We start from the raw sequence: 27,808 nt of genomic DNA, 5'->3' as shown, positions 1-27,808 counted from the left end.
CTACCCCCCCCTCCCCGGCTCGCCTCGTTTTCCCCTCTCGCGCGATCTCATCGCTTACTTAGCTTCCCCTGCGCAGTCCTAAGTTTGTGATGTAATTCAGAATAAGGTGCAATTGTTCAGATAAAATGGGTCCTTTCCCTCATGGTGCTCACAGCTGGGTAGGGAGAGGATTTCATAGCGAGGACGAATGAGGCTGCATTTGAACTCAGGTCTCCAGGCCCAGCGCTTGTGCCGTGGGGCACCCCTGGCTGGCGACGGCTGTGAAGGGGGTTGGAGAGGGAAAGATGGCGGAAGTAACGGGTGGTATGGTGGGAAGCGCTCCCGATTTTTGACGTCAGGGGGTATGGTTCCCATACTGACCTTGCCACGTTCCACATGGACATCCTTGGGCAGGGTATTCGTGTTCTGGACCTGCAGCTGGGAAGCCCGAAGTCAAAACCAGCCTCAGGCTCTGGCTAGCTGTGTGACTCTGGGCAAGAAGCTGCAGCTCCCAGCTTGTCGTGAGGCTCGAAGGACAGAATGTTTCCAGACCTTGAAATAGCACAAAGTGCTCCCCATAAGTCCCTTTACAAACTCTGTAAAAAAGACCAGATGTTCTCTAAAATCTCTTTCCCAGCCCTAACGACTAAGCTCGGCCATTTCCTGTTTTCAGGCCCCTCCCAGCTCTGACATCATCTGTTCTAATATTCCCTTCCAGCTCTGACATTCCATGTTCTAAAGTTGTTTCTCTGCTCTGATATTTTCTGTTCTAAGGTTCTCTCCCAGCTCTGACATTCTTTATTCTAAGGTTCCCTCCCAATTCTAATATCCCATGTTTTAAAGTTCCCTACTAGTTCTGACATTGTTTATTTTCAGGTTCCCTCCCAGCTCTGACATTCCACATTCTAAGGCTTCATCCCTGCTCTGACATTCTATGTTCTAAGATTCCCTCCCAGCTCTGGCATTCCATGTTCTAAAGTTTCTTCTCTGTTCTGACATTTTCTGTTCTGAGGTTCCCTCCCAATTCTAACATCCCATGTTCTAAAGTTCCCTACTAGTTCTAACATTGTTTATTTTCAGGTTCCTTCCCAGCTCTGATATTCCCCATTCTAAGACTCCCTCCCAGCTCGGATATTCCATGTTCTAAGCTCCCTCCCAGATCTAACATTCCCTGTTCTAAGCTCCCTCCCAGCTCTGACATTCCCCTTTCTAAGGCTCCCTCCCAGCTTTGATATTCCATGTGCTAAGCTCCCTCCCAGATCTAACATTCCCTGTTCTAAGCTCCCTCCCAGCTCTGACATTCCCCTTTCTAAGGCTCCCTCCCAGCTTTGATATTCCATGTGCTAAGTTCCCTCCCAGATCTAACATTCCCCGTTCTAAGACTCCCTCCCAGCTCCGACATTATCTGTTCCAACACCCCCCCCCAGCTCTACCATTCTCTGACATTGCCCGTTCTAGGGTCCCCCGGCTCTGTTCGTTACCTATGCTCCCCAGGAGCTCCTTCTGACCTCATCTCCCCTTTGCTTGCCTCTTCAGGTGCCAACATTGCTTCCGGGGAGGAGGTGGCCATTAAGCTGGAATGTGTGAAAACGAAGCACCCCCAGCTGCACATCGAGAGCAAGTTCTACAAGATGATGCAGGGAGGAGGTGAGCGGGGGTCCCCGAGGGGACACATGGCTTCTGCTGGAGGGAGGTGGAGCCGCCATAGTGTCGGGGAGATGGGCCTGGCCCTTTTTTCTCCACTCCTGGCTCCTCTGATTGTCCAGGTGACCTTGGGCCACTTATTGGCCCCGTGAGGACCCTGCCAGAGTTTTGGGGAAGAGGGACTGTAGGCCTAGAATTCCTTGACAAGGGGGATCCCCTGAGCCTGCGTCTCAGGGCGTGGGACTTCCCTGGGGCCGGGGCTGGATTTGACAGTCTGTGACCTTAGAGTGACGCCCTTTTCCCTCTGCCCCTCGCAGTGGGGATCCCCTCCATCAAGTGGTGTGGCGCAGAGGGGGACTACAACGTCATGGTGATGGAGCTGCTGGGCCCTAGCCTGGAAGACCTTTTCAATTTCTGCTCCCGCAAGTTCAGCCTCAAGACTGTCCTTCTCCTGGCTGACCAGATGGTGAGTTCTGTGGCACATAACTGGCATTCTGCCCCCCCCACCTCCAGTCTTCTTACACCTCGTATACCTGTCTGATGTAGTGACCCCGGCCTCCTGCCTGGGCCCGGTCAAACAGACGCTGCATCTCTTGGCTTTGGACATTTTCTCTGGGCATCCCCCAAGCCTGGAGTGCTGACCACTGACCTTCCTGCCCACTTTTAAGTCCCAGCTTAGAGCCCACCTGTCTTAATGCCAGGGCCTTATTGGCTATTTATCCTAGATCGAGCTTGTGTGTGTGTGTATATAAATATATGTTGTGCAGTTATTTCAATCTTGTCTGACTTTTGGTAACTTTATTTGGGTTTTTTTTTGACAAAATTCCCAGAGTGCTTTGCCATTTCCTTCTCTACCTCATTTTATGGATGAAGAAACTGAGACAGAGTTAAGGGACTCATCTGAATTTGAATTCAGGTTTTCTTGGCTCCAGAGCCTGTGCTCTCTCCACTGTGCTGCCCTATATAAATATATAATGCAATTATCTATGTTATATTTCATATAATACACATAAATGTATACAAACTCATACATGTGTGTTTGTATATCTATAAATACATATGCATTCATACACACCCATGTGTATACATACAGATATACATATTCGTACTTATATGTGTATATGTATGTATGTGGGTATATCCATCCACTTTTCTTTCTTTCTTTCATTTTTCTTTCTTTCTTTCTTTCTTTCCTTCCTTCCTTCCTTCCTTCCTTCCTTCCTTCCTTCCTTCCTTCCTTCCTTCCTTCCTTTCTTTCTTTCCTTTCTTCTTTCTTTCTTTCTTCTTTCTTTCTTTTCTTTCTTCTTTCTTTCCTTTCTTTCTTTCTTTCCTTCCTTCCTCTCTCTTTTTCTTTCTTTCTTTCTTTCCTTCCTTCCTTCCTTCTTCTTTCTTTCTTTCTCTATCTTCCTTCCGTTCCTTCCTTCCTTCCTTCCTTCCTTCCTTCCTTCCTTCCTTCCTTCCTTCCTTTCTTTTTCTTTCTTTCTTTCTCCTATCTATCTAACTATCTCTGTCTTTTTCTTCCTATCTTTCTGTTTATCTTTCTATATTTTTCTATCTCTCTATCTCTTTCTTTTTCTCCTTCTATCTCTGTCTCTTTCTATTTATTTATCTATCTATATTTATTTCTCTCGCACATTAGATTGTAAGCCCCTTGAGACTGTTTTTTGCCTCTTTTTATATCCCCAGCATTTAACACAATGCCTGATACATAGTAAACACTTAACAAATGTTTCTCGATTGACTGACTTCATAAATGCTATTGATTTGACTTGAATAGTGAATGAATATGAGAGCATTTATATGCATTGACTATATACCGAGCACTCTGCTAGGCACTGAGGATACAAATGAAATCTCTAGACATCCTCGACTCCCAACTAGAACTTGATGTTCTAACACGTAGGAAAGGAAAAGGCTCCATTCTCCATGGAGCTTCTATTCCCTAAAGGGGATAAGACATTCAAAAAGATTAGTCACAGTGCATAGCATTACATGGGAAAGGGATGGAACATTTACAAAACTGAGGCCTGAGATGTGAGAGGGAAGGGCATTGCTTCCTTGATGGAATGGGGAAGGCTGTTTTGGGCTTTAAAAGGATGGAAGAGAATTAGTTGGCAGTCTAATGAGGAAGATGCTACATATATGCATATGTATATTTATATATATGTATACACACATACATATATTCAGTCAAGCTCTTTACAGGATAAATAGGAAATAACAGAGGGGAGACTCTAGAATTAAGAGGGTTGGGGAAGGCCTCCTGTAGAAGATGGGATTTTAGTTGAGACTTAAAGGCAGCCAAGGAGGTCAGTAGTTAGAGCAGAGGAGGGTATTCCAGGAACTCTAGGGCAGCCAGAGGAAAATGCTCAGAGATGAAAGACGGAGCGTCTTGTTCCTGGGACAGCCAGGAGGCTAGTGTCACTGCGTTCAGAAGTACATATGGGGGAGTAAGGTGTAAGAAAGGTTGAAAGATAAGGAGTCAGGTTATGAAGAGCTTTGAATGCCAGGAAGAGGATTTGTATATGATCTTGCAGTTGATAGGGAGCCATGGAAGCTTATTGAGCAGGGGAGTGATATGATCAGCTGCATTTTAGGAATCGATTTGGTGGCTAAATGGATGATGGACTAGAGTGGGAAGAGACTTGAAGTAAAGAGTCAGGGCTCCTCATCGTGTGAGACAAGGTGACCTCAGGGACCATCTAGGCGATATCCCTTTCACTTAGAGTCCAGGAGAAGGGACCTAGAAAAGTTGGGGCTTGCCCAAGACCACACAGCCACCAAGTATTAGTATTTGAAGCCAGATTCTGACTCCAAATCTGGTGTATTTCCCAGGCTACCATTCATGAATCTATTCATGATTTCACATGAGTTTTACTAGTGAATGGAAGATGGATGTCATGTGGGTTGACATATAGTGATGAAACAGAATGCAAACTTTTGAGAAGCAGTGAAGGAGAGGAAAGGAGACAGAAGTGAAGGAGAAGAAAGAAAAGAGGAAAGAAGATGATGATTGACTGACATAGAAGCGCCAAAAGAAACCTTTTTTATTATTAAAGCTTTTTATTTACAAAAATATATTTATTTACAAAACATATGTATTTATATATAAAACATACGCATGGGTAATTTTTCAACATTGACCCTTGCAAAACCTTGTGTTCCAAATTTTCCCCTCCTTCCCCCATCCCCTCCACAAGATGGCAGACAGTCCAATACATGTTAAATATGTTAAAGTATATGTTAAATCCAATATATGTATATATGGTTTTTAAAAAGGATTAGTAAGATCGGAGTGTATGTGTAAAGACAGAAAAAACCCAGTGGCAAGGGAGCAACTGAAAAGGCATGAGAGAAAGACAGAGATGGCTGGTTCTAGAGGCACAAAGGGACAAGATGGGAAGGAGAGGGCTGGGATCTAGCACATAATAGGAAAAAACCATCTCTGGGGACTGACATTCAGGAGAAAACAGGATGGGAGGAAGCTGCCATCGGATGGTCTCTTCTCCTCGGCGGGATGAGATGTGTACGTGGCGTTGGCAGCCTGGCTTTGGAGCAGTCACTGCGGGGAATGAAACACAAAGAGGTTAAAGGTAGAGTGAGGGATTATGGGGCTCACTGGTGGGTAGAGAGCTGGTCTCGGAAGCAGGAAGTTCCAGTTCAAGTCTTGCCTGTGAAAGAGTCCGGCTGTGTGACCTTGGACAAATTACACAATCTCTCGGTCTGCTAGGAAGCCCTCCGGGATTATTGAGTTGCCGAGCAGGTTCTAATCTGTATTGGTGAAGATCATTTCTTTACTAGGAATTCCCTATACCCACAGGTGGGGGAGGGACAGAACAGGAACTTTACTGATTTTAACAAGCACAACAGTGATGATGATGATGATGATGATGATGATGATGATGATGATGAAGCTGAGAGACTAGAACGAGGTTTCCTGGTTCTTGGGCTAGGTCTCTTTGTCTTACAGAGAGGGAGGTAACACAGGACAAACCAGAGGTCTGAGAAGGTATTCCTACTAGGGCCATCTTGGGCTGATGGTCTCCCCCTCTCTGAGCTCAGTTTCCTTATTTTCAAAATATTAAATACACCCAGAATCAGGAGGACCTGAGTTCAAATTCAGCTCAGACACTTCTTAGCTATGTGGTCAAGTCACTTCACTCTGTTTACCTCAGTTTCCTCATCTGTAAAATGAATTGGAGAAGGAAATGGCCAAACACTGCAGCATCTTTGCCATGAATATCCCATAGGGGTCAACAATAACAACAACAACGCCAGTCCTCCCTCCTCCACAAGGTTGTTGGGAGGAGTGGTGCAAATCACTTTGCAGACCTTAAAGAGGCAGCTAGAGGGCACCATGGTGCATAAAGTGCTGAATCTGGAGTGTTTCCTTTGTACAGAATGTCCTAAAAGTCTTAGAGCAATATGAAGTTTTAATAATTTAACTGCACTTACTTTTAGAAATATATTTATATATTAATATTAATAAACATATTCATGAGGAAAAACAGTATTTATATCATCTATAAGTGTATGTATGTGTTTATGTAAAATATAGAAAAATAATGTAAGCAATAAATATAAATGATGAAAATATAAATAAGTAATTATAGATTACTATATATAAGTATATGTTTATATATAATTATATATTTCCATGTTTCTGTGTGTGTGTGAGTGTGTGTGCGCGTGCGCATTTGTCTCCTCCAATAGAGTGTAAACTCCTTGAAGGCAGGATTTCTTTCTTTTCTTTCTTTCTTTCTTTCTTTCTTTCTTTCTTTCTTTTTTTCTTTTCCTTCCTTTCTTTTTTCTTTTCCTTCCTTCCTTCCTTTCTTTCTTTCTTTCTTTCCTTTCTTTCTTTTTCTTTTCCTTCCTTCCTTCTTTTCTTTTCTTTCTTTCCTTTCTTTCTTTCTTTCTTTTTTCCCTTCCTTCCTTCCTTTCTTTCTTCTTTTCTTTCTTTCCTTTCTTTCTTTCTTTCTTTCCTTCCTTTCTTTCTTTTTCTTTTCCTTCCTTCCTTCTTTTCTCTTTCTTTCTTTCTTTCTTTCTTTCCTTCCTTTCTTTCTCTCTTTCTTTCCTTTCTTTCTTTCCTTTTCTTTCTTCACTTTCTTTCTTCCTTCCTTCCTTTCATTCATTCTTTCTTTCTCTCTCTTTTCTTCTTCCTCCTTCCTTTCTTCCTTCCTACTTTCCTTCTTTTCCTTCTCTTCTTTTCTCCCCCCCTCCTCTTCTCTATTTCTCCCTCCCTTCCTCCCCCCCCCCCCTTTCTTTCTTTCTTTCTTTCTTTCTCTGTGAGGGCTGAAAAGCTTATTAGCAGAGGAAGGTAATGAAGCTTCCTGGAGAAATTAGCATTTGAATTGGACAGGTTGAATAGGGAGAATCCAATTGACAAAGTAAAGGAAAGAGGACATTCCAGACAGAGGGTACAGCTTGAGCAAGGATCCAGAGGCAGGAAGTACATGTTGTATACTGGAGGCATTCTATCACAATGTTATGAGAGGAAGGGAGAGCTATGTTGGGAGCAGATCTTTCCCTGACCTGGTCTTATATCAACTGACGCCCAGTTTCCTTCTCTTCTCCATCTTCTTGGGGTCAGGGCCTTCACTATTCTCACCCTTGTCTCCCTCCCTCCCCAGATCAGCCGCATTGAGTACATCCACTCTAAGAACTTCATCCACCGGGACGTGAAACCTGACAACTTCCTCATGGGTCTGGGCAAGAAGGGAAACCTGGTGTACATCATTGATTTTGGCCTGGCCAAGAAATACCGGGATGCTCGCACCCACCAGCATATCCCTTACCGGGAAAACAAAAATCTGACTGGCACTGCCCGCTACGCTTCCATTAACACCCACTTGGGCATTGGTGAGTGATATGAACTGGGGGAAGCCAGAACTGGACTGAATATGGATGTAATTGTCCTCTAAATCCACATGGACTCTTAGCTGGGGCTATGGACTCCAGCCCCCATTATAGCAGTACCATTTATAGTACCAACAAAAAGAGCAGTGGTTAATATGATGTATATGTCATCCTTATCACCCGCCATGCTACTAGAATTGTTCTGAGGCTGCTTTAAATGATCCTAAAGAGAAGTGGCTTAAGTCTCAGTATTCTTAGTCAATCACAAAAGGAAGTTATTTACTTACTTTGCAATAGTCCACAAAACATTAAATTTAAAAGAATAACAGCAGTCTCTCTCTATATATTTTGAAAATAACAAGCTATAATTTTTAAAAAAGAATAACAGCAGGGTTAACCATTTGTCCCAAGCCTGCTTTCATCTGAAATCCATTGAAAAAGATGAAAAGGAAAGAACTTAGAAATGAAATAGACTAGACTGTGTGGGTAAAATTATGACTGTGGGTGTTGGGGGTGACAAGGAAGGCAAGGGAGGGAGAGATCGGAAATTGGGCTTGACCCAGAGTAGGAGAAAGTTTCTTGTCTTAGTATTAGTACCTGCTTTTCTATTTCGGCAAAAATCAAGGTATAAACTATCTGAATTATTTCTGGTCATGGAGTAGGAGGAGATTATTGAAATGGATCTGGATGCTCCTTCTCAATCTTAAAAAGAAAGTCATTAAAATAATACTGAATGCAAGTGGCTTTCTGTCCTCTGACAGCTCAGGACGCCGATGTCCCTGTGCTGAGAGATGCTCTTCACTGGAGCCGAGGCAAGGCCTTCAGAGGCCTTTGTTTGACAGATAAGGAAACTAGGGTCACTTGTCCACTATCACAGATCGTGGGATCCTGGCTCTAAGGCTGGAAGGGTCCTCAGAAGCCATCTGGTTATTTCACAGAGGAAGAGACTGATTAGTTCATCCAGGTCCAGTGCCCTTCCGGCAGTCCCAGAAGTTATAAAGGTCCTGGGTTAGAGGGAGGAGGGGTTCCCAAGGTCACCTAGTGCATCGTATGCTCACCCCACTTATGCCTGTGCTCACCACAAAAGAGACTAGAAGGGCCTTACCCAGAATCACACAGTTGGGACATGAGGGTCTTTTCATGATGGAACCCCTGTTCTTTTTTTATCACAAGAGCTGGGGGGTGGAGAGGAAAGAGCACTAGATTTGAAAACAGAAGACACAGTTATGATGATGATGGTGATGTAAAATAAGGGGATTGGATTAAATTAATTTAAAAAGCCTATTTATGCCTATTTGGTGCAGAACACTGTACTAAATTCTAGAAAAAATGGAAGTTTCGTTAAGACATTCTCTAAACTCATAGAGCATATAATCTAGTAAAATCTGAAGTTAGAGAGCTTCCTGCCCCTTCAAGCTGATACACATTAGGATTCTGCCTTAATAATTTGTCAATAATAATTAATAATTAGTTAATACACCTGTCAACTTCTCTCCATATTTCATAACTTGGACTATAATTAGTGAAGCCAGACCAAGATCCATTGCATTTTACTGGCCTGACATTTGTTGTTCCCAGGCCTAGACAGCTGAGGTCTGGGATTTCTTGAAAGGCTAAATTTATTATTCATTAATTTTTTCTAATTAATTTTTTTTCATTTGACAAAATTTTGTTTTCTTTCACTTTCAGCTTCTCCCAATTGGGAAAAAAAGAAAAGCTAAAAACCCATATCTTCAGTATAAATACTCAGAGTCAAGCCAAATTAATTTTTTCATATTCGTTAAGCACCTACTACATCCGCAGCCCCATACTTGGTTCTGGGGAAGCCACAAAGGCATACCTGCCCTTCACAGAACTTACAGCCTAGGTGCACTGTAGGATAATTGCAACACGAGTCATAAAATAATGCTCATCATAAAAGAAGAAATTCAAAGGAGGAAGAAATCCCTTGTAACTACACAGATGGGGATTAGGGAAGATTTCATGGCGAAGCTAGCCCCTGTGTTTAGCTTTGAAGGAGAGATGTAGAATTTTGATATACTTAGATTAGGGGCAGGGGCAATTGTATATATAATATAATATGACATATATATATATATATTATAAACAAAGGTGCCGGGGTTGGAAAAGGCAGAGCTTGTTCAGAGAACATAGCGTGGCCCAGTTTGGTTGCATCACAGGATATGTATAGAGAACAGGATGGGTTAAGGCTGGAAGGTTAGGACTAGACTAGGGGAGGAGCCTTGAATATCAGGCTGAAGAGTCTGGGCAATGAGATTAAGCAGTGGGGACTGTTGAGAATTTTGGAGCAAGAGAATGAGAGGAAAGGCCTGTGCATAAGAACGATGGAAGAGAGAAACTGAAAATAAGGCAATCACTTGGCTATTGCAGTAATCTAAGCAAGAGGAAAGGAGGGCCTGAAGTGGACATGAGAATGCCCCAAGCTGTACTGAAACCTTTGGCCTTCCTTTATTCATTCAGCAAACGCCACTGAGGGCTGCTGCTGCTGGTGTTGTAATGCAATGCCCCTAGGTGGGAGACAGAGGCAGGTTGACCTATGTTACTCTCCCCAGTCCTACCCAGTCAGAGGCTTCAGGGGGAGTCTTGTATTGAACCAGATGGCCCCTAAAGTCCCTCTTCCTGAGATTTTAGGATTCCGGGAGGGAATGAAGATGAGGGATGGAGTGTCCAGGTTAAGCTGGACCTTGTCCATGGATATTCTGTTCAGCCAGTAAAAAGTATCTGAGATGTTATTCAAATCCAAGTCTAGCCAGACTGCCTCTTTGTGATGATGGATTTTATTTTATTTTATTTGGGAGGGGAGATGTAACAAAAGAAATAACTTTATTAGATGATCATTAGACCATTAATATCAAGCAAAGAATACATAAAAAAGGAAGAATAGGTCCGTTAAAGATATGGATGACAGATTTTAAATGGCTGCTCGGTTGGCTTCTGCTCTCTGGGGTTGCTGGTGTCTTCCCTCTTTGCTCCCTGTTTTATGAGCTGGTGCCTGACTGTCTCTTCCTTCTCTCCCCCTGCAGAGCAAAGTCGCCGTGATGACCTGGAGAGTTTGGGTTACGTGCTCATGTATTTCAATTTGGGCTCCCTGCCCTGGCAAGGCCTCAAAGCAGCCACCAAGAGGCAGAAGTATGAACGTATTAGTGAGAAGAAAATGTCCACACCCATTGAGGTCCTTTGCAAAGGATACCCTTGTAAGTAGCTCCAGTAACCAGAACAATTATTCCATCAGCAGACATTATTTAACCATTGCCACGGGCCTGGCACTGTGCTGGGTGCTGGGGATACAAGATAAAAGTGGATCATCCCCTGCATCCACCTTCCCCTCCAAAGACACAGGTGTAGAGGGAGATAAGACATCTATGGTGCTGTCCAAGGTGCTGACAGCCGCCTAGCTTCCTGCTTGGCCCAAGGCCACCAACTTGAGGACAATGAAAGGTTTGTAGTTGTCATGGTTGAGTAATGGCAAGGTGATGAAGAAGGGACCGGTAGTCCCTAGTCTTTCAGGGACATAGAAGAGGGAAACCCTGGATGACCAGGTTCCTAAGCTCAAATAGAACAGTCCTAGAGACTTTATGAAGAAAAATCAGTCAAGATTTATTAAGCTTCTACTTTATTACAGTAGGATCTGGGCATATAAGTATAAATACTAAGATAATTTCTACTCACAAGAATCTTACATAATTTAAAAAAAAATTATTTTTTAATTAATGGAAATGTATTTTCTCTCCCTCCCAATCTCCTCCCCACTGGAAAAAGAAAAAGAAAGAATAATCTCTTTAACAAACATATCTAGTCAAGCAAAAAAAAAATCTTTACATTGGTTATATATAAAAATGTTGGTCTCATTCTGCATCTTGAGTCTATCATCTCTTTATCAGGAGGTGAGGAGCAGGTTTTGTTTTTCAAATGGAGAATATAATAAATACATATAAAAAAGAGGCTAACATCGCTTTCATTGTTCAATTTATGAGCCTCTAAGTCCATGAACAGAGGCACCTTCTTAAGACTAGAATGGAGGGGCAGCTAGGTAGCACAGTGGATAGAGCACCAGCCCTGAAGTCAGGAGGATCTGAGTTCAAATTTGGCCTCAGACACTTAATACTTCCTAGCTATGTGACCTTGGACAAGTCACTTGATCCCAATTACTTTAGCAAAAAAAAAAAAAAGACTAGAATTGGCTGAGCAGGGTCCTTCTACAGTGGCAGTGGATAGTTTTCTTCCCAGAAATTGTCTGTACCAGTAAAATAAAAAATTCGATTTAAAAATTCATTAAATTGCCTTCTCAATGAACAGGAGAGGGACTAGAGGGAATGGGAGAATTTGGAACTGAAAAATATTAAAATATTAATTTCAACATTTAAAAATAATTAAAATAATCAGTAATGAAAAAGGAAATATATTAAGGCTAAGTCAGGCAACTTTACTTCAGACATATGTCTAAGTCTGATCAAATGTGGCAGTGATCATTATTCATAGTTCTGGCAAGGCTTTTTCTTTTCTTATAAGGGAAGTGATAACCAGATTAGCATTCACCAGTCAGTACTCAATAAGCATTTATTAAGTCCCTACAATGAGGACCTAAGTTAAATTCAGCCTCAGACAATTTCTAGCTCTATGACTCTGGGGAAGTCACTTCACCCTGTTTGCTTTATTTTTCTCATTTATAAAATGAGCCGGAGGAGGAAATGGCAAAATACTCCAAAATGTCCAAAATACTTGTTGCCAAGAAAATCCCAAATAGGATCACGAAGAGTCAGACTTAATGGAAAATAACTGAACAACAGAATTGTATGCCGGGTGTGGTACTGAGGGCTCAAAGAACCAAAAGAAACTTATAATCTAACGGCAGCAGAGATAACACAAAATTGTATACAAATAAGATGTTTGTATGAATGAAAGGGTAGTATTATGAGGCAAGACAACTCCCTTGCCCCATTTTAGAGATTACAGTATTTTTTAGAAAAAATAGTTTGGCTGGGACACTAATACATTGTTGGTAGAGCTGTGAACTGATTCAACCATTCTGGAGAGCAATTTAGAACTAGGCCCAAAGGGCATCAAACTGGGCAAAACCTTTGATCCAGCAGTGTCTCTATTGGGCTTGCATCCCGAAGAGATCATAAAGGATGGAAAGGGACCCACATGGGCAAAAATTTTGTAGCAGCCCTTTTTGTAATGGCTAGAAACTGGAAACTGAGTGCATGCCCATCCGTTGGGGAATGGCTGAATAAGTTGTAGTATATGAATCTTATAGAATATTAATGTTCTATAAGAAATGATCAACGGAATGATTTTAGCCTGACAAGATTTACATGAACTGATGCTAAGTGAAGCAAGCAGAACCAGGAAAACATTGCATCCAATAAAGAGATTTTGTGATAATCAACTAGTATGGACTTGGCTCTTCTCAGCAATTCAGTGATCCAAGGCAGTTCCAATAAACTTTACATGGAAAATGCCATCCACATCCAGAGAGAGACCTATGGAGAATGAATACAGATTGAAGCATACTATTTTCACCTTTTTTCCTTATGTTTTTTTTTTCCTTGTGGTTTTTTCTTTTGTTATGATTTTTGTCATCCAACAATAGGCTGAAAAAAGAATAAAGGAAAGAAGGAAGGAAGGAAGGAAAAAAGAGAGGGAGGGAAAGAGGAAGGGAAGAGGGAAGGAGGGTAAGAGGAAAGGAAAAAAGAAAGGAAGGAAGTGATGGAGGGAGGGAAGGAAGGAAAGAAGGAGAGAGGAAGGAAGTGAGGGAAGGAAGGAAGGAGAGAGGGAAGGAAGGAATGGAGGGGAGAGGGAAGAAGGGAAGAAAGGAAGGAATGGAGAGGGGAGGAAGGGAGGGAGGGAGGAAAGAAGGAAGGAAGGAGGAAGCAAAGGAAGGAATGGAGGAAAGGAAGGGAGGGGAAAAAGGAAAAAAGAAAGGAAGGGAGAGAAGGAAAGGAGGAAGGGAAGAAAGAAGGAGAGAGGAAGGGAATGAGGGGAGGAAGGCAAGAAGGGGAGGAAGGAAAGAAGGAAGGAAGGAAGGAAGGGATGGAGGGAAGAAAGAGGGAGGAAGGAGAGGAGAAAAGGCAGGAGGGAGGAAGAAAAGGAAAAAAGGAAGGAGAGAAGGAGGGAGGAAGAAAGGAAGGAAAGAAGGGAGATAGGGAGGGAAGGAAGAAAGGGAGGGAGGAAAGAAGAATGTACATGTATAACCTAATTTTTTTAAGAGAAAAACATTAGAAAAAAGGAGGGTGGCGGGCACTTGGAAGCCCTTGGGCGGCCCAGAACGGGAAGGCGTCGCTGGGCGGCAGCGTCTCACTGTCCCCCGCTTCTCCCCCTTCCCGGCCTCTTTCAGCGGAATTCTCCACGTACCTCAACTTCTGCCGCTCTCTCCGGTTTGACGACAAGCCCGATTACTCGTACCTGAGGCAGCTCTTCCGGAACCTCTTCCACCGCCAAGGCTTCTCCTACGATTATGTCTTTGACTGGAACATGCTCAAATTCGTGAGTCACCCCCCAGCCTCCCCCTTCCCGAGCCAGCCCGCAGAGGTGGGAGGTGGGCCGCAGGTGCGAGGCGCGCGGCGGAGCGGCAGCGTGCTTCCGGGAGCGGCCCGGCCGGGCGCGCATCCCTTCCCAACCCGTCCCCGCGTCCCCGCCAGCGGAGTGGCCCCCCCTGGGGTAACTGCTTCTCTGTCAGCAGGGCCAGGCTGGAGGCGGAACTGAGGGCCGGACTCGGGCTCCTCCTGCAGTCCGGGGACTGAAGAGCTGGCTTCTCTCCTTCGACCCCCTCCGGGCCTCTCGCTGGGGGGGGTGGGGGTTCCTTGGTAGCTGCCTGACCACCTTCCTCACCGCGGCCCTGCTGCTCTCCCTCCTCTTCCCCGCCGCTGCCCGCGCCGCCCTGCGCGTGGCCCTCCTCCCCCAGCCTCCCCGGCCGAGAGCTAGGGCGCCGGGGGCGGCCATCCCGCCTTTCCTTCCCCCGGGGCTGGGGCGAAGGCCGCGCCATCCCTCGGGCTGCTCATCCTGGCCTGGGGCCGTCTTGCCTTTGCTGGAAGGGGCCTGTAGGGACGCTTAGCCGGGGTGGGGCCGATTTAGGATTTTCCAATCCCATGTCTTCTCTCTTCTAAATCTCTTCCCGGAAAGGGAGCTACCCCGGGACAGTCTCATTCTTTGGAGAAAGATGTCAGCCCATACCCAGGTCCCTCCGGCCGGCCCATGTACTGGTAAGGAGCGGCCGGCTCGGCCCCCTCGGCTTCTATCGATCATTTCTCAGCGGCCTCGTCCCGGTACCAGGCAGCTGAGCTCCCCCGCTTTGTGCTCTGTCCCCTTCCAGGTGCCCAACGCCCCTGGGCACCCCGTGCCGGGCGGACGAGCAGGTGGAGGAGGTTGAGCAGATGGAGGAACTGGGCCACCTTAGCCACTGGCCCGTGGTCTGGACCCCAAGGCCCCAGTTCTGACCTCAGGGAGGCACCGTGAGTGCAGAGCTGAGAATGTCTCCTAAACCAGGACCTGTGGATAAGGCCCAGGCTGGGGCCAAAATGTGACGGAGACAGCAAGCCAGGAACGCCCCGGGCCGGCCCCGCCCCAGTAGTGGCAGTGCAGAAGGGGTGTGGGCCAGTTGTCTTGGAGAGTCTCTAGGAGGGCGTCCCGAGCTGGTACTCTGACCCGCCCGGACAGCCGGGCTGACCCCGAGTCTCCGCGTACCAAGGGGGATGCCAGATGGGACTAGACAGCCATCTTAATGGCCTACTGGTGATCTCTGTACCGAATCTGAGCTCATTAAAAAGGCCTCTTCCTTACTCTTCTGGCCGTGACTGTCTCTTAATGTCGTCAATGCCAAGGGTCCTGGGCAGGTCTCCTGTCCCCTCCTAGCTGGTGACCTCTCGACCCATCCCTTCCGGGAGGTCCACTTCTCAAGCTCCTCTTTTCTTCTCAATTTATTCCAACAAACATTTAGCCAGCACCTGCTGTATGCAGACTGCCCTGATGGACACTCAGAAATCTGTGGTTCGTTCTGACTATTTTTCACTTTGCCCTCCAGGCCTGGGGAGCAGCCTGGCATTCCTCTTACCAGTCGGCTATTTTTTTCCAACAGAGGGACAACTGAAGTCATTCTGGGTAGGAAATGAACACCATGTGGTGAGCTAGGGAAGAAGATGAAGTCAGGACTTGGGGGTATCGCCGTGGGGTCTCTAAAATGTACATAAAACTTTCCAGGTCTTCTCATAGTGGTCGTCTCATTGGCTCCTCCAGGCCAGAAACTAGAGGTTCTTGAGAGGGTATTGATTGCCCATCTCTTCCACCGAGGGGACGTGGTCCTAGAAAGCACCTGGAGTTCTCCTGAAAAGTTGTGTGTGTGTGTGTGTGTGTGTGTGTGGTGTGTGTGCACGCGCCATGTTCCCTTCCTTGTCATTTACACATTGGTCATTCCCAAGACATCGCTACCTTTCAGAGACCATGAGAAATTCCAGCCAGGACATCGTACCAAACCAGCCCTGGCCATTCAAGGAGGGTGTGAACAGCTGTGACTCTGCTTAGCCCGGCAAGAGCCGTGACTTCTGGGACAGATGCTTAGAAATCACAGAATTTAAGAACAGCCATTTAGTCCAATGCGTATCCCAAAGGAAGCATATGACAAAGGAAGGTCATACAATGTTAATATGGCCCTAACATATTTGATGGATCGAAGACTTCCAAGAAGGGGGAGCCCATCTACCACCTCTTGAGGCTATACTTTTAAAGAAAGAGGGAAGGGGATCCCCAATAAGCCTACTTTGAAGAAGGCTGAAGAGACTTAGAAGGGACTCCACCCTGGGGCTCATTTCTCATTATGTCATTGGGATATCAAATGACGTCAGGCCTTCAGTTTGGTGGGAAGGTGGATGGAACCTTTTACACTCACTGTTCCATGGCCACTTTCCTGTTGCGGTTTCATGGCTGGGCCATCTACAAGTGTCTGCTTTATTTTGGATTTGGCTGCCATGATTGAACTGATTCCTGATCCTCCACTGCTGTCGACACAGTGATTTGGAAGACTCCCCATGTGGGAAAGAACATCTTTAGAAAACAAATTGATAGTAAGTCAAGTGCGAGACCCAGGGACCGATGGAACCCTTCTGCAACATCCCTGATGGATGGTTGTCCAGCTTTTGCCTGAAGACCTGCTGTAATGAAGAGCTCACTATCAGAGAAGCCCATTCTACTTTGGGGCTGTTCTAAATGTTAGGATGTTTTTCATTGAGCTGAAGGCCAAGTGGGTGGAGTCTCCAACCATTCTAGGTCTGTTTTCTTGGGCAAAACAGAGCAAAGTTAATCCCTTTTTCATGTATCATGAAAAGATTCTGAGGTCTCCCCTATCAAAGTCTCGCTTTTCCAAACTGAGCATCCCCAGTTCCTCTGTATCCATCTGTACTCATCCACAAGGGATGATGGAAAGTAGAAATGTTTGATTATGGCATGATCTCTGTTTCTCCCATCATTCTCTTTGCCCTTCTTTGTACATGGTCCAGCTTCTTAATATCCTTCCTAAAATGGAGCTCCCGATAAGTTATATCAGGCAGAGTATCCAGCAGGACACTCACCTTCCTGGTCCTGAGTGCTACACAACCTTAGCTTGCATCTTCACCCGCTAATCCCTCTTGATGTGCCAGAAGGAAAGGGGTCAAGATCTTGTAAGCAGCTGTCTCCATAGTACACAGAGAGCTGGATCTGGAGTCAGGAAGGACAGGATCACCTAATCTTCTGCCTCAGTTTCTTCATCTGTAAAATGGGGATAATAATGGCACCTCCCTCACAGGGTTGTTGTGAGAATCAAATATTCGTAAAGCGCTTTGCCGACCTTCTATAAAAGCTACTTGTTATCATCATTGTTATTATCATAATTACTATGTCACTATTTTGGCCCACCATTTTGAAAAGAGCAGAAGGTTAGAGATAGATATAATCACGCCATCACGTGGAACCTTCAGGATCTTTCTCCATGACTCTGTCTCTTAAACTTCAGGTTTCCATTTCTTGACTCCTCTTCCCTTTCCTTTCTTCTTCCTTCTTTCCCTCCCTCTTTTTCTGTCCTGAGGCTGGAAAAAGAAGCCAGGCTTAGTTCCAACCTCAGTCTGGACTGGAGAATAGACCGTTGGACTCAAGTTCTGAAGTGGCCAGACGCCAACCACTCGAGAGTTTGGAAACCCCAGGAATCTTTTGACTTCTTGAGCTGGTGCTGTGCAAACTGTGTCTAGCGTGATTTCACCCAGGGATAAGATCAGACATTTCCTGAGGAGGGATAAGGGAGACTAATGCTTGGTCCGAGGGAGGTCCCTTTCCCACCCCATGCATCTCACCTCATTTCGGGATCTCCTTCCCCATTGGCTGTGTGGTTATCAGGAAAAAATCAGATTTGCAATCCAAGGATTTAGATTAAATCCTGTTTATACCATTTCTTAACTGGGTCACCTAGAACAAGGCTCCTCTCCTCTCCCATTCTCTTCCCTGCCAAATATGGGGGTTGTATTTTAGTCTAGCCTGTGCTCCGCCCTGGTCCGGGACACCCCCACCTCATGCCTTTCCTAAATTGTTGACTCTAGATGGGATTTTTGAGAAGTGAAAACTGAGGGGGGGCAGGTTGATGAGTATTGTCTGAATCTTGCTCCTGTTGGGGGAGATTAAATTTTTTTTTTTGGGGGGGCTGAGGCAATTGGGGTTAAGTGACTTGCCTAGGGACACACAGCCAGGAAGTGTTAAGCATCTGAGGGTAGATGACTTCAGGGCTGGTGCTCTCTCCACTGCACCACCTAGCTGCCCCTGGGGGAGAATTTTTTAAATTGCTTCTCCATTTATCTTGGACTAACCCTTTCTGGTTACTTCTTATCGCTCCTGCATTAGCAGCTGTCAAATCAGTAATCCCCTGAGTCACTGCTAATAGGACTTTATCTGCTTATTTGAGCCCTTTCAGAAGCTAGGAAGAGGCGTGAAAAGGGTATTTTATCGATAAGAGGGTGGAAGAAGAAAGGAAGTTTAGAGAATGACAAAAGAGAGACAGGATGTTCCTTGACATTTCTTGTCTGGTTGTCCCGTTTAGGGATCAGGGATCCTCGGTGATCCTCTGCAAGGATCCAAAGTTCTTTCATTCCTTTCCCCAGTAAATCAAGACCTGATGGTACCAATCAATAAGCATTTATTAAGCACCTACTATGTGTAGATGTTATGCTAAGCATCGGGAATTAAAAAGAAAAAGCGGTTTCTGTCCTCAAAGACTTTACTTTCTCTCTGGAGAATACAGAACAATACAGAATTAATACAAGATCATTAGAGAGAGAGAGCAGGGGTAGCTAGGTGGCATAGTGGATAGAGCACCAGCCCTGAAATCAGGAGAACCTGAGTTCAAATCTGTCCTGGGACACTTAACACTTCATATCTGTGTGACCCTGGGCAAGTCACTTAATCCCAATTGCCTCAGCCAAAAAAAAAAAAAAAAAAAAAAGAATTAGAAAAAAATAAGAGAGAGAAAGAGGGAGACATAACTAACAACTAGGAGGGGCTCAGGAAAAATCTCATGAGGAGATGGTAGGCCTAGGGAAAAGATTCTACAGGGCAGAAGGAGGGCCTTCCAGACATGGAGGATGATGGATTCCAAGGCCTAGATGAAGATGGGGTGTTGTGTGGGAGGAGCAGAAAGACCGTTCCGGATATCTCTAAAATGCTTCCTTTGATTGAGGTTTTGCTGGGATTCCCAGCATGGGGGAGCGGGGCTGGCAGTGAGACACCCATTGCCACTCATTCGACTCTCACACTTCTGCTTGGGGTTGGGGTGAGAGGAAGGAGGGGTCGCAGGTCAGGCAACCCCTCTGGTCAGTGAGCAAGACCTTTTTGGAGCACCCTGTGGAATTCAGGGCTCCCCAGGGAGCTGACTCTCCCTCCAAGAGCAGGGGCAGGAGGTGACTCGGTGGGGAGTCCACCAGCATGTTCCGATTCAGCTTCAGGTTGAATTGATCGCCTCTCATGAGATCTCTTCCAACTGGGAGGGATTCCCGGGGAGCCGGGGAGCATCCGTCCTTCCCAGCATTCTTAGGGCCTTGTGAAGAATGTTGCCCGCCTTCAGAAAAGTCCCACTTGGCTCTCTTTGGTCTAAATGATAATATCCAGTAGATAAGATGGACGATGCTTTTTCCGAGTTCTAAAGTGGAGTTTTTGAGTCCTCCTGAATTAATAAAAGAAAAACAGGAAGGATGTGGGTTCCCCCCCATTACTGCTTAAATAGAATAACTAACATGTGGATAGAACATCTTATGAACTTGTAAAACGTTAATCCCCCACACTAGAAATAGTATGGTCTGGTGGATAAGAGCTGGTCTGCAAGCCAGGAAGCTCTGGGTTTCTATTAGTCATTTTTTGTTGTTCACACGCAATTTGCAGAGATGGTGTCAACCTGAATTGGTGGAGGGAGTTTCTGGCTTTGGGAGTCCCCTACGCCAATGAAAGGACAGGTGGAGGCCCCGTGGCTGTTTACAGGGAGGGGGCAGTGGCCCTTGTCTCTTCCCTGGGAGCCGAGGGACAGGTTCCTCTCGCCACCTCCCCCACACCCCCACTGTGACTCTGGGAATGTCTATATGTGTGACCCCCAACTTAGCCTTGAGCTCTCTCCTCTACAGATGCGGCCCCCTTCCAGTCAGCCCCCTGCCCTTCCCTGCGCTGCGCCCCGGGACCAATTAGGTAACTTGCTGTCACTGGCTCTGCGCTCAGCTCTCTGGCCTCCCTCTCTCTTTCTCCCCTGAATCTGGTCTTAAAAACTGGGGAGACAGCTGCTGAAGAGCACGCCCCAGGGGGGGGCTTTGGTGCCATTCAGCCCTTCCCTGCCCTCACCGTCCTCCCCTCTGCTTCCTCGGGACTCCTAGGCCATCCCACCCGGCTCTTTCACGGCTTGGCAAGGACCACTGTGGAAAGGGATGGTACCCCGTAGCCTCCAGGAAACACAGGGGATGTCGGGGGTGGGGCAAGACAGAATATGGCCCCGCCCTCCCACCTCTAGACCTCCTTCTTCATCTCTTCGTGTTTTTTTTTCCTCTTCTGGCTTTGCTCGGATCTTGGTTCTGCCTTTTATAACATGCCTGATCTTGGGCAGGTCATTGCCACTTCTCTGAGCCTTCATTACCTTCCTTATAATGCGAGGGGATTGGACAAGATCATCTCTAAGGTGCTTTTCGGAACTCGAGCTGGTGGTCCTCCCTTCCCGTCACTCTGGTCTGGGAATCCCTTTCTGGGGGCTTAAGGTTGCTCTCTATCTCGGGACAAAGCCAAACTCTCCCCATCCCTGTTCTATCTATCACGCCCTCCCCCCACCCCACAGGGTGCGGCCCGGAACCCCGAGGATATGGACCGAGAGCGGCGGGAGCACGAGAGAGAGGAGAGGATGGGGCAGTTGCGAGGATCTGCTACGCGGGCCCTCCCCCCGGGACCCCCTGCTGGTGCCACTGCCAACCGCCTCCGCAACGTGGCCGAGCCCGTGGCTTCCAACCCGGCCTCCCGCATCCAGCAAGCTGGTGAGTCGGGGCGGGAGAGGCTGGGTGGGGATTGGACCCTAAGATCGAACCATCAGAGCCAGGAAGGACCTTCCAGAGAGGAGAGATGATTCGTGTATTGGCAAGCATTTATTAAGCACTTACTGTGTGCAAAGTAAGGCAAAAGCAAAATAAACTCTTCCCGGATCACCCAACTGAGATTTGAACCCAGGACTTTCTGGTCCGCTGCTACACATCCCTCCGCCTCTAGGCTGCGCTCAAGAGCGTCTTTTCTATTCTCTAGGCAATACTTCTCCCAGAGCGATCTCACGGGTAGACAGGGAGAGGAAGGTGAGCATGAGGTTACACCGAGGGGCTCCGGCCAACGTCTCCTCCTCCGACCTCACAGGACGCCAAGAGGTGTCTCGGATTTCAGCATCACAGGTGAGTGGGTGTCCTTTGCTCCCTTCCTTCCTTCGTGCCCTCAAGGAATTTATGGAAGGGCGTAAGCAGCTTTATGAAGTGCCAGGTACTGTGTAAAGTGTGGATGAGGAAAGGCCGAAATGAAGGCTCTTGGTCTTGGAGAAATTTACATCCCTCTTGGGCAGAATGTAAGACAGGGGAAAATTAAAGTATTGTTTCATTCCAGTTGGGCAGGATGTAAAATGCGGGAAAATAAACGTAGATGTTACATTCCAGTTGGGCAGGATGTAAAATGCAGGAACATTAAAAATAGATGCTGATCCCAGTTGGGCAGGATGTAAAATGCGGGAAAATTAAAATAGATGTTACATCCCACTTAGGCAGGATATAAAACACGGGAAAATAAACATAGATGTTACATCTCATTTGGGCAGGATGTAAAATGTGGGAAAGTTAAAGTAGATGTTACATCCCAGTTGGGCAGAATGTAAAGCACAAGAGAATGTGGAAAGGTAGATAGCAAGTAATTCCCAACATGGAGGGCATTAGCAACTAGGGGAACCAGGAAAGGCTTTGATTTGAGCTGAACAGAGAAGGAAGTAAGAGCTTCTCAGAAACGGAGAATGCATGAGGGAGTGTAATGTGGAGTAAATCTGGAATGATAAATTGGAGCCAGATGGCAAAGCCAACCAGAGGACTCTGCATTTTGTCCTATAGAAAGTGGGGAACCCCCGGAGCGTCTTGAGAAAGAAAAGTCACATGCTCAAGCCTCTGCTTAGTAATACAGATTTGGCAGTTGTGCAAAGACTGGGTAGGGAGACTGGGGATAGTGAAGCTAATGAGGAAGTGGTGCTCCTGATGACCATTGAGGAGGATCTGAATTCAGGTGGGGGAGGGAAGAGAAGGGATTGGATGCAAGAGATTTGGTGATGAGACTTGACAGCTGATTGAATATGACGGGGTGGGAGAGAACTAGGAGGTAAGGATGACTCAAGTTGTATCCATGGGTGACTGGAAGGATGACGGCGTCTTCAATGGAAACAGGGAAGTTTGAAAGAAGAATTTCAGGGTCAAGAGAGTTTAGTTTTGTATGATGGACTTGGCTCTTTTCAACAAGGCGATTCAAGGCAAGTCCAATAGACTTGTGATGGAAAGTGCCATCCATATCCAGGAAAGAAATATAGAGACCGAATGTAGATCAAAGCATACTATTTTTTGTTTTTTTTAATTTGTTATTTTTAAATTTTTATTTGTTGTTTGTTTGTTGCTTCTTTTTTTTCTTGTGTTTTTTTTTCTTTTTGATCTTTTTTTTTTTTTTTGCTTAGTGTGACAAATATGGAAATGTGTTTAGAAGAATTGTACATGTTTAAACTATATCAGATTGCTTGCTGTCTTGGGGAAGAGAGAGGAAAGGGAGAAAATTTCAAACAAAAGGTTTTTTAAAGATGAATGTTGAAAATGCTTTGCGTAAATTTGGAAAAATAAAATACCATTAAAAAAGAGAGAGTTTAGTTTTGGACACATCAAATTTGGGACGTTGTGTTGCTTGTTTGTTTTAATTTAATTTTGTATTTTTCAACCAACAAAAATCGATTTTCTCTCCCTCCCACCTCCCTGACCCCAACTCCAATACTGAAGAATTTAAAAACAAACAAACAAACAAAATCATCTAAGATCTCTCGTAAAAATATTGAGAGTCAAAAAATGTCCACACTGGCCACGGAGAGTTCTGATTTGAAATGTCCAACAGCCAAGTTGGGATCTGGGACTGAAGTTCAAGAGAGAGGCTGAGCTAGATACACAGACCTGCGAGTCATCTGTTTAGAGATGATCTTTAAACCCATAGGAGCTGATGAGATCACCAAGAATGAAGAGAGAAGTGGGAGAGCACAGAGGGCTAAGGAAGCAGGATCTAGGTGGTGATCCACCAAAGGAGCAGAAAAGGAGGCAGCATGGGGACTTCGGTCAGGAGTGGACAACAACATGAGATCTCAGGGAAGAAAAAGTATCTAGGAATCCAGTGCAGTATCTATTATCCAGTACTGCAGAGTGGTCCAGATCCTGTGGAAGGGAAAAAAAAAACCTTCATAGGACTGGGTGATGATGAATTATCAGTTACCTGGGAGGGAAAAGGAAGAAAGCTAGAGATTCTAAGTTGGACATGAGGAGGGAGCAGATTCATTCATTCATTCCAGGTGTAGCATTCCTTCCTTACCTCAAATATGAGGTAAGGAGAGAAGAGACATCTCTCACCCATTCCTTCTTCCCCAACGCAAAGCCATTTTTAATGAGGTTGGCAGTTGCCGGGCAGCCTGGACAGAACACTGGGCTGGGTGTCCAAACTGTTGGATTCTATCCTTTTTCCTCACTTTAGGATCTTTAATTAAAAATCGATGTAGTCTTTTAATTCTCGCACTATGTTTACAAAACAGTAACAGTCAAAATTCATAAAACACATTAATTCACTGAATTTTCATATCAACCCTTCAAGATAGGTACTGCATTTATCCCCATTTTTCAGATAAGGAAACTGAGGTTCAGAAAGGGGTTAGTGACTTACCCATGGTCACAAAAGAAAGAAAGATCAGACAGGCCTGAAACTCAAGCTCCTAACTCTAACGACCAGACTACTCAGTCCCCAGTCCTAGGTAAGATCCTGAGGGAAGATCTAAGAGTAGCAGTGAAGCCGGTCCCTGCCCTCGCCGAGCTTAGGATCTAGGGAAGCAGTGTTCTGGTTGTTGTTGAGTCCATTCAGTCATGTGATGACGTCGTTTGGTTTTTCTTGGCAGAGATGCTAGAGTGCTCTGCCCTTTGCTTCTCCAGCTCATTTTACAGATGGGAAATGGAGCCAAACAGGGTTAAGTGAGCCATCCAGAGTCACAGCTAGTAAGTGTCTGGAGGCCAGTTTTGAACTCAGGATGTTGAGTCTTCCTGATTCTAAGACCAATGCTCTATCCACCGCAGCGCCCCTTAGCTGTGGGGAGAAGCAGTGTACCACAGTAGATAGAGCGAGACTCCCTTCAAATCCTGCCTTAGAGACTTCGGATTTCTGTGACTTGACCGGTGGGATTGAAGTGAGCCTTAGTTTCCTTGTTTTACAAATTGGCTCCAACTCCTCTCTGTGTAAAACATGTGTAAAATGAAGGGTTTGGACTCGCTCTGTCTGTATTCCTATAACATCTGGATACCCTTTGTTGTTCTCCAGACAAGCGTGCCATTTGACCACCTCGGGAAGTGAGGGAAAGATGCTACCGGACCAGTGTTTGCTTAGGTAAGTCTTCCTGGAGTGACTCGCCACTGCCTGTCTCCCCAGACTTAGGACCTGTCCTCCTAGGTCTATCCAAGGGCAGCGACGGGGTAGCCCAGCTTCCTTTGGGAGATGGAGTCGAGGACAGAAGGGAGGCAGATGAACTTTAGGGAATCATGGATTAAGCAGCTACTCTGTACTGGCCACTGTGCTGGTCACTGGAGATATAAAAATGACCATCCCCACTCTCTTCTCCTGGGGACATTGGCTTGAAGGGTCAGGATGGCTGGGTCTGGCCCTAGATGGGATTTGATAAATATGGGATTAAGTCCCTACTCAAGGTAAATTGACTTGCCCAGGGTCACACAGGTTGGGTGTGTGGGAAACCAAATTTGATTGATTTCTTTCCCCTACAGTCTATCTGAGTAGGCTATGGCATAGGAAAGGCGGGAGTGATGGGATATGAGAGAAGTCAATCCTAATTATTTCTCTTTCTCTGTCTCTTTCTAGTGTCTTCACTGTATTTTTCTTTTAAAAAAAATTTAAAAAAAGACTTAAAAAAAGAACAAAAAGAAAATGAAAAAAAAATCCCACAAAACAGACAACAGATTTTTGTTGCTGTCTGGGATTTTTCTTTCTTTCTTTCTTTTCTTTTCTTTTTTCTTTTTTTTCTTTTTTTTTGCCAATGGAGAAGAGACACAAAGCTCCCACTGCACCGATCTCCGGCCCCGGTGTCTGCCTTCCTTCCCGGTCTGCCTTCTGCCCTCTAGACCCCTCCCAGAGACCCTTTTGGGGACGTCACCACTCACCCTTCCGGGAGCCACGCCAAGCCGCTCCCGATGTTTGCCCCCCCTGCACAAAGGGGGGCTCTCCCTCTCCTCCTCCTAGCCCAGACTGAAGGTCTCTAGGGGTCGGGGCCCCTCAGCCCTCCCACCCTACACTCCTGTTCTCTGTGTCATTGTTGATCTGAGCACCCTCTGCCTCCAAGGAGCCAACCTCTGGATGAAGAGGAAAGAGAAGGCTTGGACAGGGCAGAAGCTGTCTGGATTTCATTTTGTTTTGTGAAAGTAAACTCGTGACTCCCTGAGCTGTCGGCGGGGCCTTGGGTCTCTTGGTTAGACGGGCCTCGGAGCCTCAGAAGACGCCAGCTTTCAAGGGTCACTCGTGGGGTCCCTGGGCTCGTCCCTGCCCCATTCTCTCCTTAGCACTGATACAGGGGCTGTCCCGGGCCGAGCTAGGGGCGCGGACCCCTCCTTCTCTCCCTACCCTCTGGAGCCTGGCAGGGAAGGGAAGGCAGCTGTGACCCCGGAGCCTCGAGAGGCTTTCTAGGAAGCTGGGGTAGGGGGGTGGGGGTGGGGGGCAGTGATGGATGGTGTGGCTGTGGGTATGTCCGAGAGTGTGCCTGTGTGTGTCTATTGCGTTTGTGTATTCTCCAGGATGAGCGTTAAGGGCCTGGGAGGGTCCCCGCAGGATGCCGTGGGACGACAGGCCCCTCTTCCCCCCCAAAACCTTCATACTTCAGTTTGACTATCCCGGTTTTGATGCTCAGAACGCTTCTCTCCTGGGCTGCCCAGGAAAGGAGGGGAAAAAATCCAAGCCCTCCTCGGATCCAATCCTGCAGCAGAGGGGAACAATTTCCACTCCCACCACCCTTGTTGGATTAGAGAGATCCTCGGGAATGATTACCAGAGACAAACGGGAAGAAATCGTCCCTTGGGTTTCCAGTGAACCATTGGGAGCCCAACCCCTCCCTCTGTGACCTTCCGTTGCCCTGTTAGTCCAGATGTGGGGCCCCGGGGGGTCCCCTATGGGATCCACGAGAGGATGAGATGTCCAAGGGGAATTGGATTTTTTTTAATGCTTTCTATTTAACACAAGTTTTTGTTTTTGTTTGGTTTTTGCTTTTGTTTTGGGCTATTTTTCCTAATTTATTTACCCCTCTTTCTCTGTCTTTTTTTTCTTTTTTTTAACTAAAGAGTAAATCTTTTTATTACTTTGTAATTTAAAAAAATGGAAAAAAAAAATACTGAAGAACTTTGGGGGGAATTTTGTACTTTTTTCCTGTGTAAATATTGGACTTTTTGGAGCTTTATTGTGGTCGTTAATTTGGAGTAATAAAGTAGAAAATAATCAAGTGACTTGGCTTACTCCCCTGACTTTTCTTCCCATCCCCTTGCTATTCTCAGAACTAGAAAGAGGGTCCAGGTATGAAGCCCAGAGAGGGAGGGAGCACAAACGCCAGCTGGAAAGGGACCTTCAAGGCTTGCTGGTTGGATCTGCCCATTTTTAGATGAGAAAACCGAGGCCCATTTTGCACACACAACTGACTGTACCCCTCCCCTGCTCAAGAAGCTTCAGTGGCTTTCTATTGACTCTAAGAGAAAACACAAACTTTTCTATTTGACATTTAAGCCATAATAGTCTAGCTCCAACCTCTCTTTCTGGGTTGTATCATCCTTTCCTCTCCAACATCCAATAATAATAATAATAGTAAACAATAGCTACTAGCTCTTCAGGGTTTGAAAACTTCCTGTGTGTAATCTCTCTTGAATCCCACAACAACCTGAGAGATAGCAGCACCTATTCTCATTTTACAAAGAAGGAACCAGAATCATGGGACAGCTGGGCCTAGAGTCTGAAAGATTTGACTTCAAATACAGCTTGAGACGCTAGCTGTGTGATCCCGAGCAATTCGTTTAACTAGAGAAGGAAATGGCAAAACACTCTAGTATCCTTGCCAAGAAAACACCAAATGGAGTCAGGAAGAATCGGATATGACTGAAAAATGACTTAAGAACATGACTTTGGGCTTAAGCTCTTTAGATCTCAATTTTCTTTTTTTAAAATAATTTTTTAAATTTTCAAAATATATGCAAAGATAATTTTCGGCATTCACCCTTGCAAAACTTTGTGTTCCAATTTTTTCCCTTCCTCCTTCCCCCCACTCCTCCCCTAGATTACAAGTAATTCAATTTAGGTTAAACATGTGCAATCCTTCTGTACATATTTCCACATTTATCATGCTGCACAAGAAAAATCAGATCAAAAGAAAAAAAATGAGAAAGAAAACAAAATGCAAGCAAACAACAAAAAGAATGAAAATACTATGCTGTGATCCATATTCAGTCCCCCACGGGTTTCTCTGTGGATGCGGATGGCTCCCTCTATC

The 27,808-nt window shown here is 45.7% G+C and overlaps 1 protein-coding gene across 4 annotated transcripts in view; it reads left to right on the top strand.

The window, feature by feature from the left end:
- Positions 1–26,777, top strand: part of CSNK1E (casein kinase 1 epsilon) — a 54,563-nt gene extending 27,786 nt beyond the window's left edge. For 2 of the 4 annotated variants that reach the window (XM_051961942.1, XM_051961943.1), the window contains exons 3-12: positions 1,516–1,626; positions 1,941–2,089; positions 7,254–7,482; positions 10,524–10,694; positions 13,838–13,986; positions 20,124–20,184; positions 20,819–21,011; positions 21,274–21,413; positions 24,598–24,663; positions 25,150–26,777. In XM_051961942.1, the coding sequence (XP_051817902.1) occupies positions 1,516–1,626; positions 1,941–2,089; positions 7,254–7,482; positions 10,524–10,694; positions 13,838–13,986; positions 20,124–20,184; positions 20,819–21,011; positions 21,274–21,413; positions 24,598–24,614 (1,220 nt within the window). In that variant the 3' untranslated portion in view covers positions 24,615–24,663; positions 25,150–26,777. Of the gene's footprint in view, positions 1–1,515; positions 1,627–1,940; positions 2,090–7,253; positions 7,483–10,523; positions 10,695–13,837; positions 13,987–14,622; positions 14,703–14,812; positions 18,959–20,123; positions 20,185–20,818; positions 21,012–21,273; positions 21,414–24,597; positions 24,664–25,149 lie in introns of those variants that run through there. The other 2 variants (XM_051961944.1, XM_051961945.1) reach the window with 2 other exon arrangements.
- The last annotated feature ends 1,031 nt before the right edge of the window (positions 26,778–27,808 follow it).

The sequence above is a fragment of the Antechinus flavipes genome, chromosome 5 (assembly GCF_016432865.1).
Source record: "Antechinus flavipes isolate AdamAnt ecotype Samford, QLD, Australia chromosome 5, AdamAnt_v2, whole genome shotgun sequence".
In the NCBI taxonomy this organism is placed as follows: Eukaryota; Metazoa; Chordata; class Mammalia; order Dasyuromorphia; family Dasyuridae; genus Antechinus; species Antechinus flavipes.
This window is presented reverse-complemented; position numbering and strand designations above follow the sequence as displayed.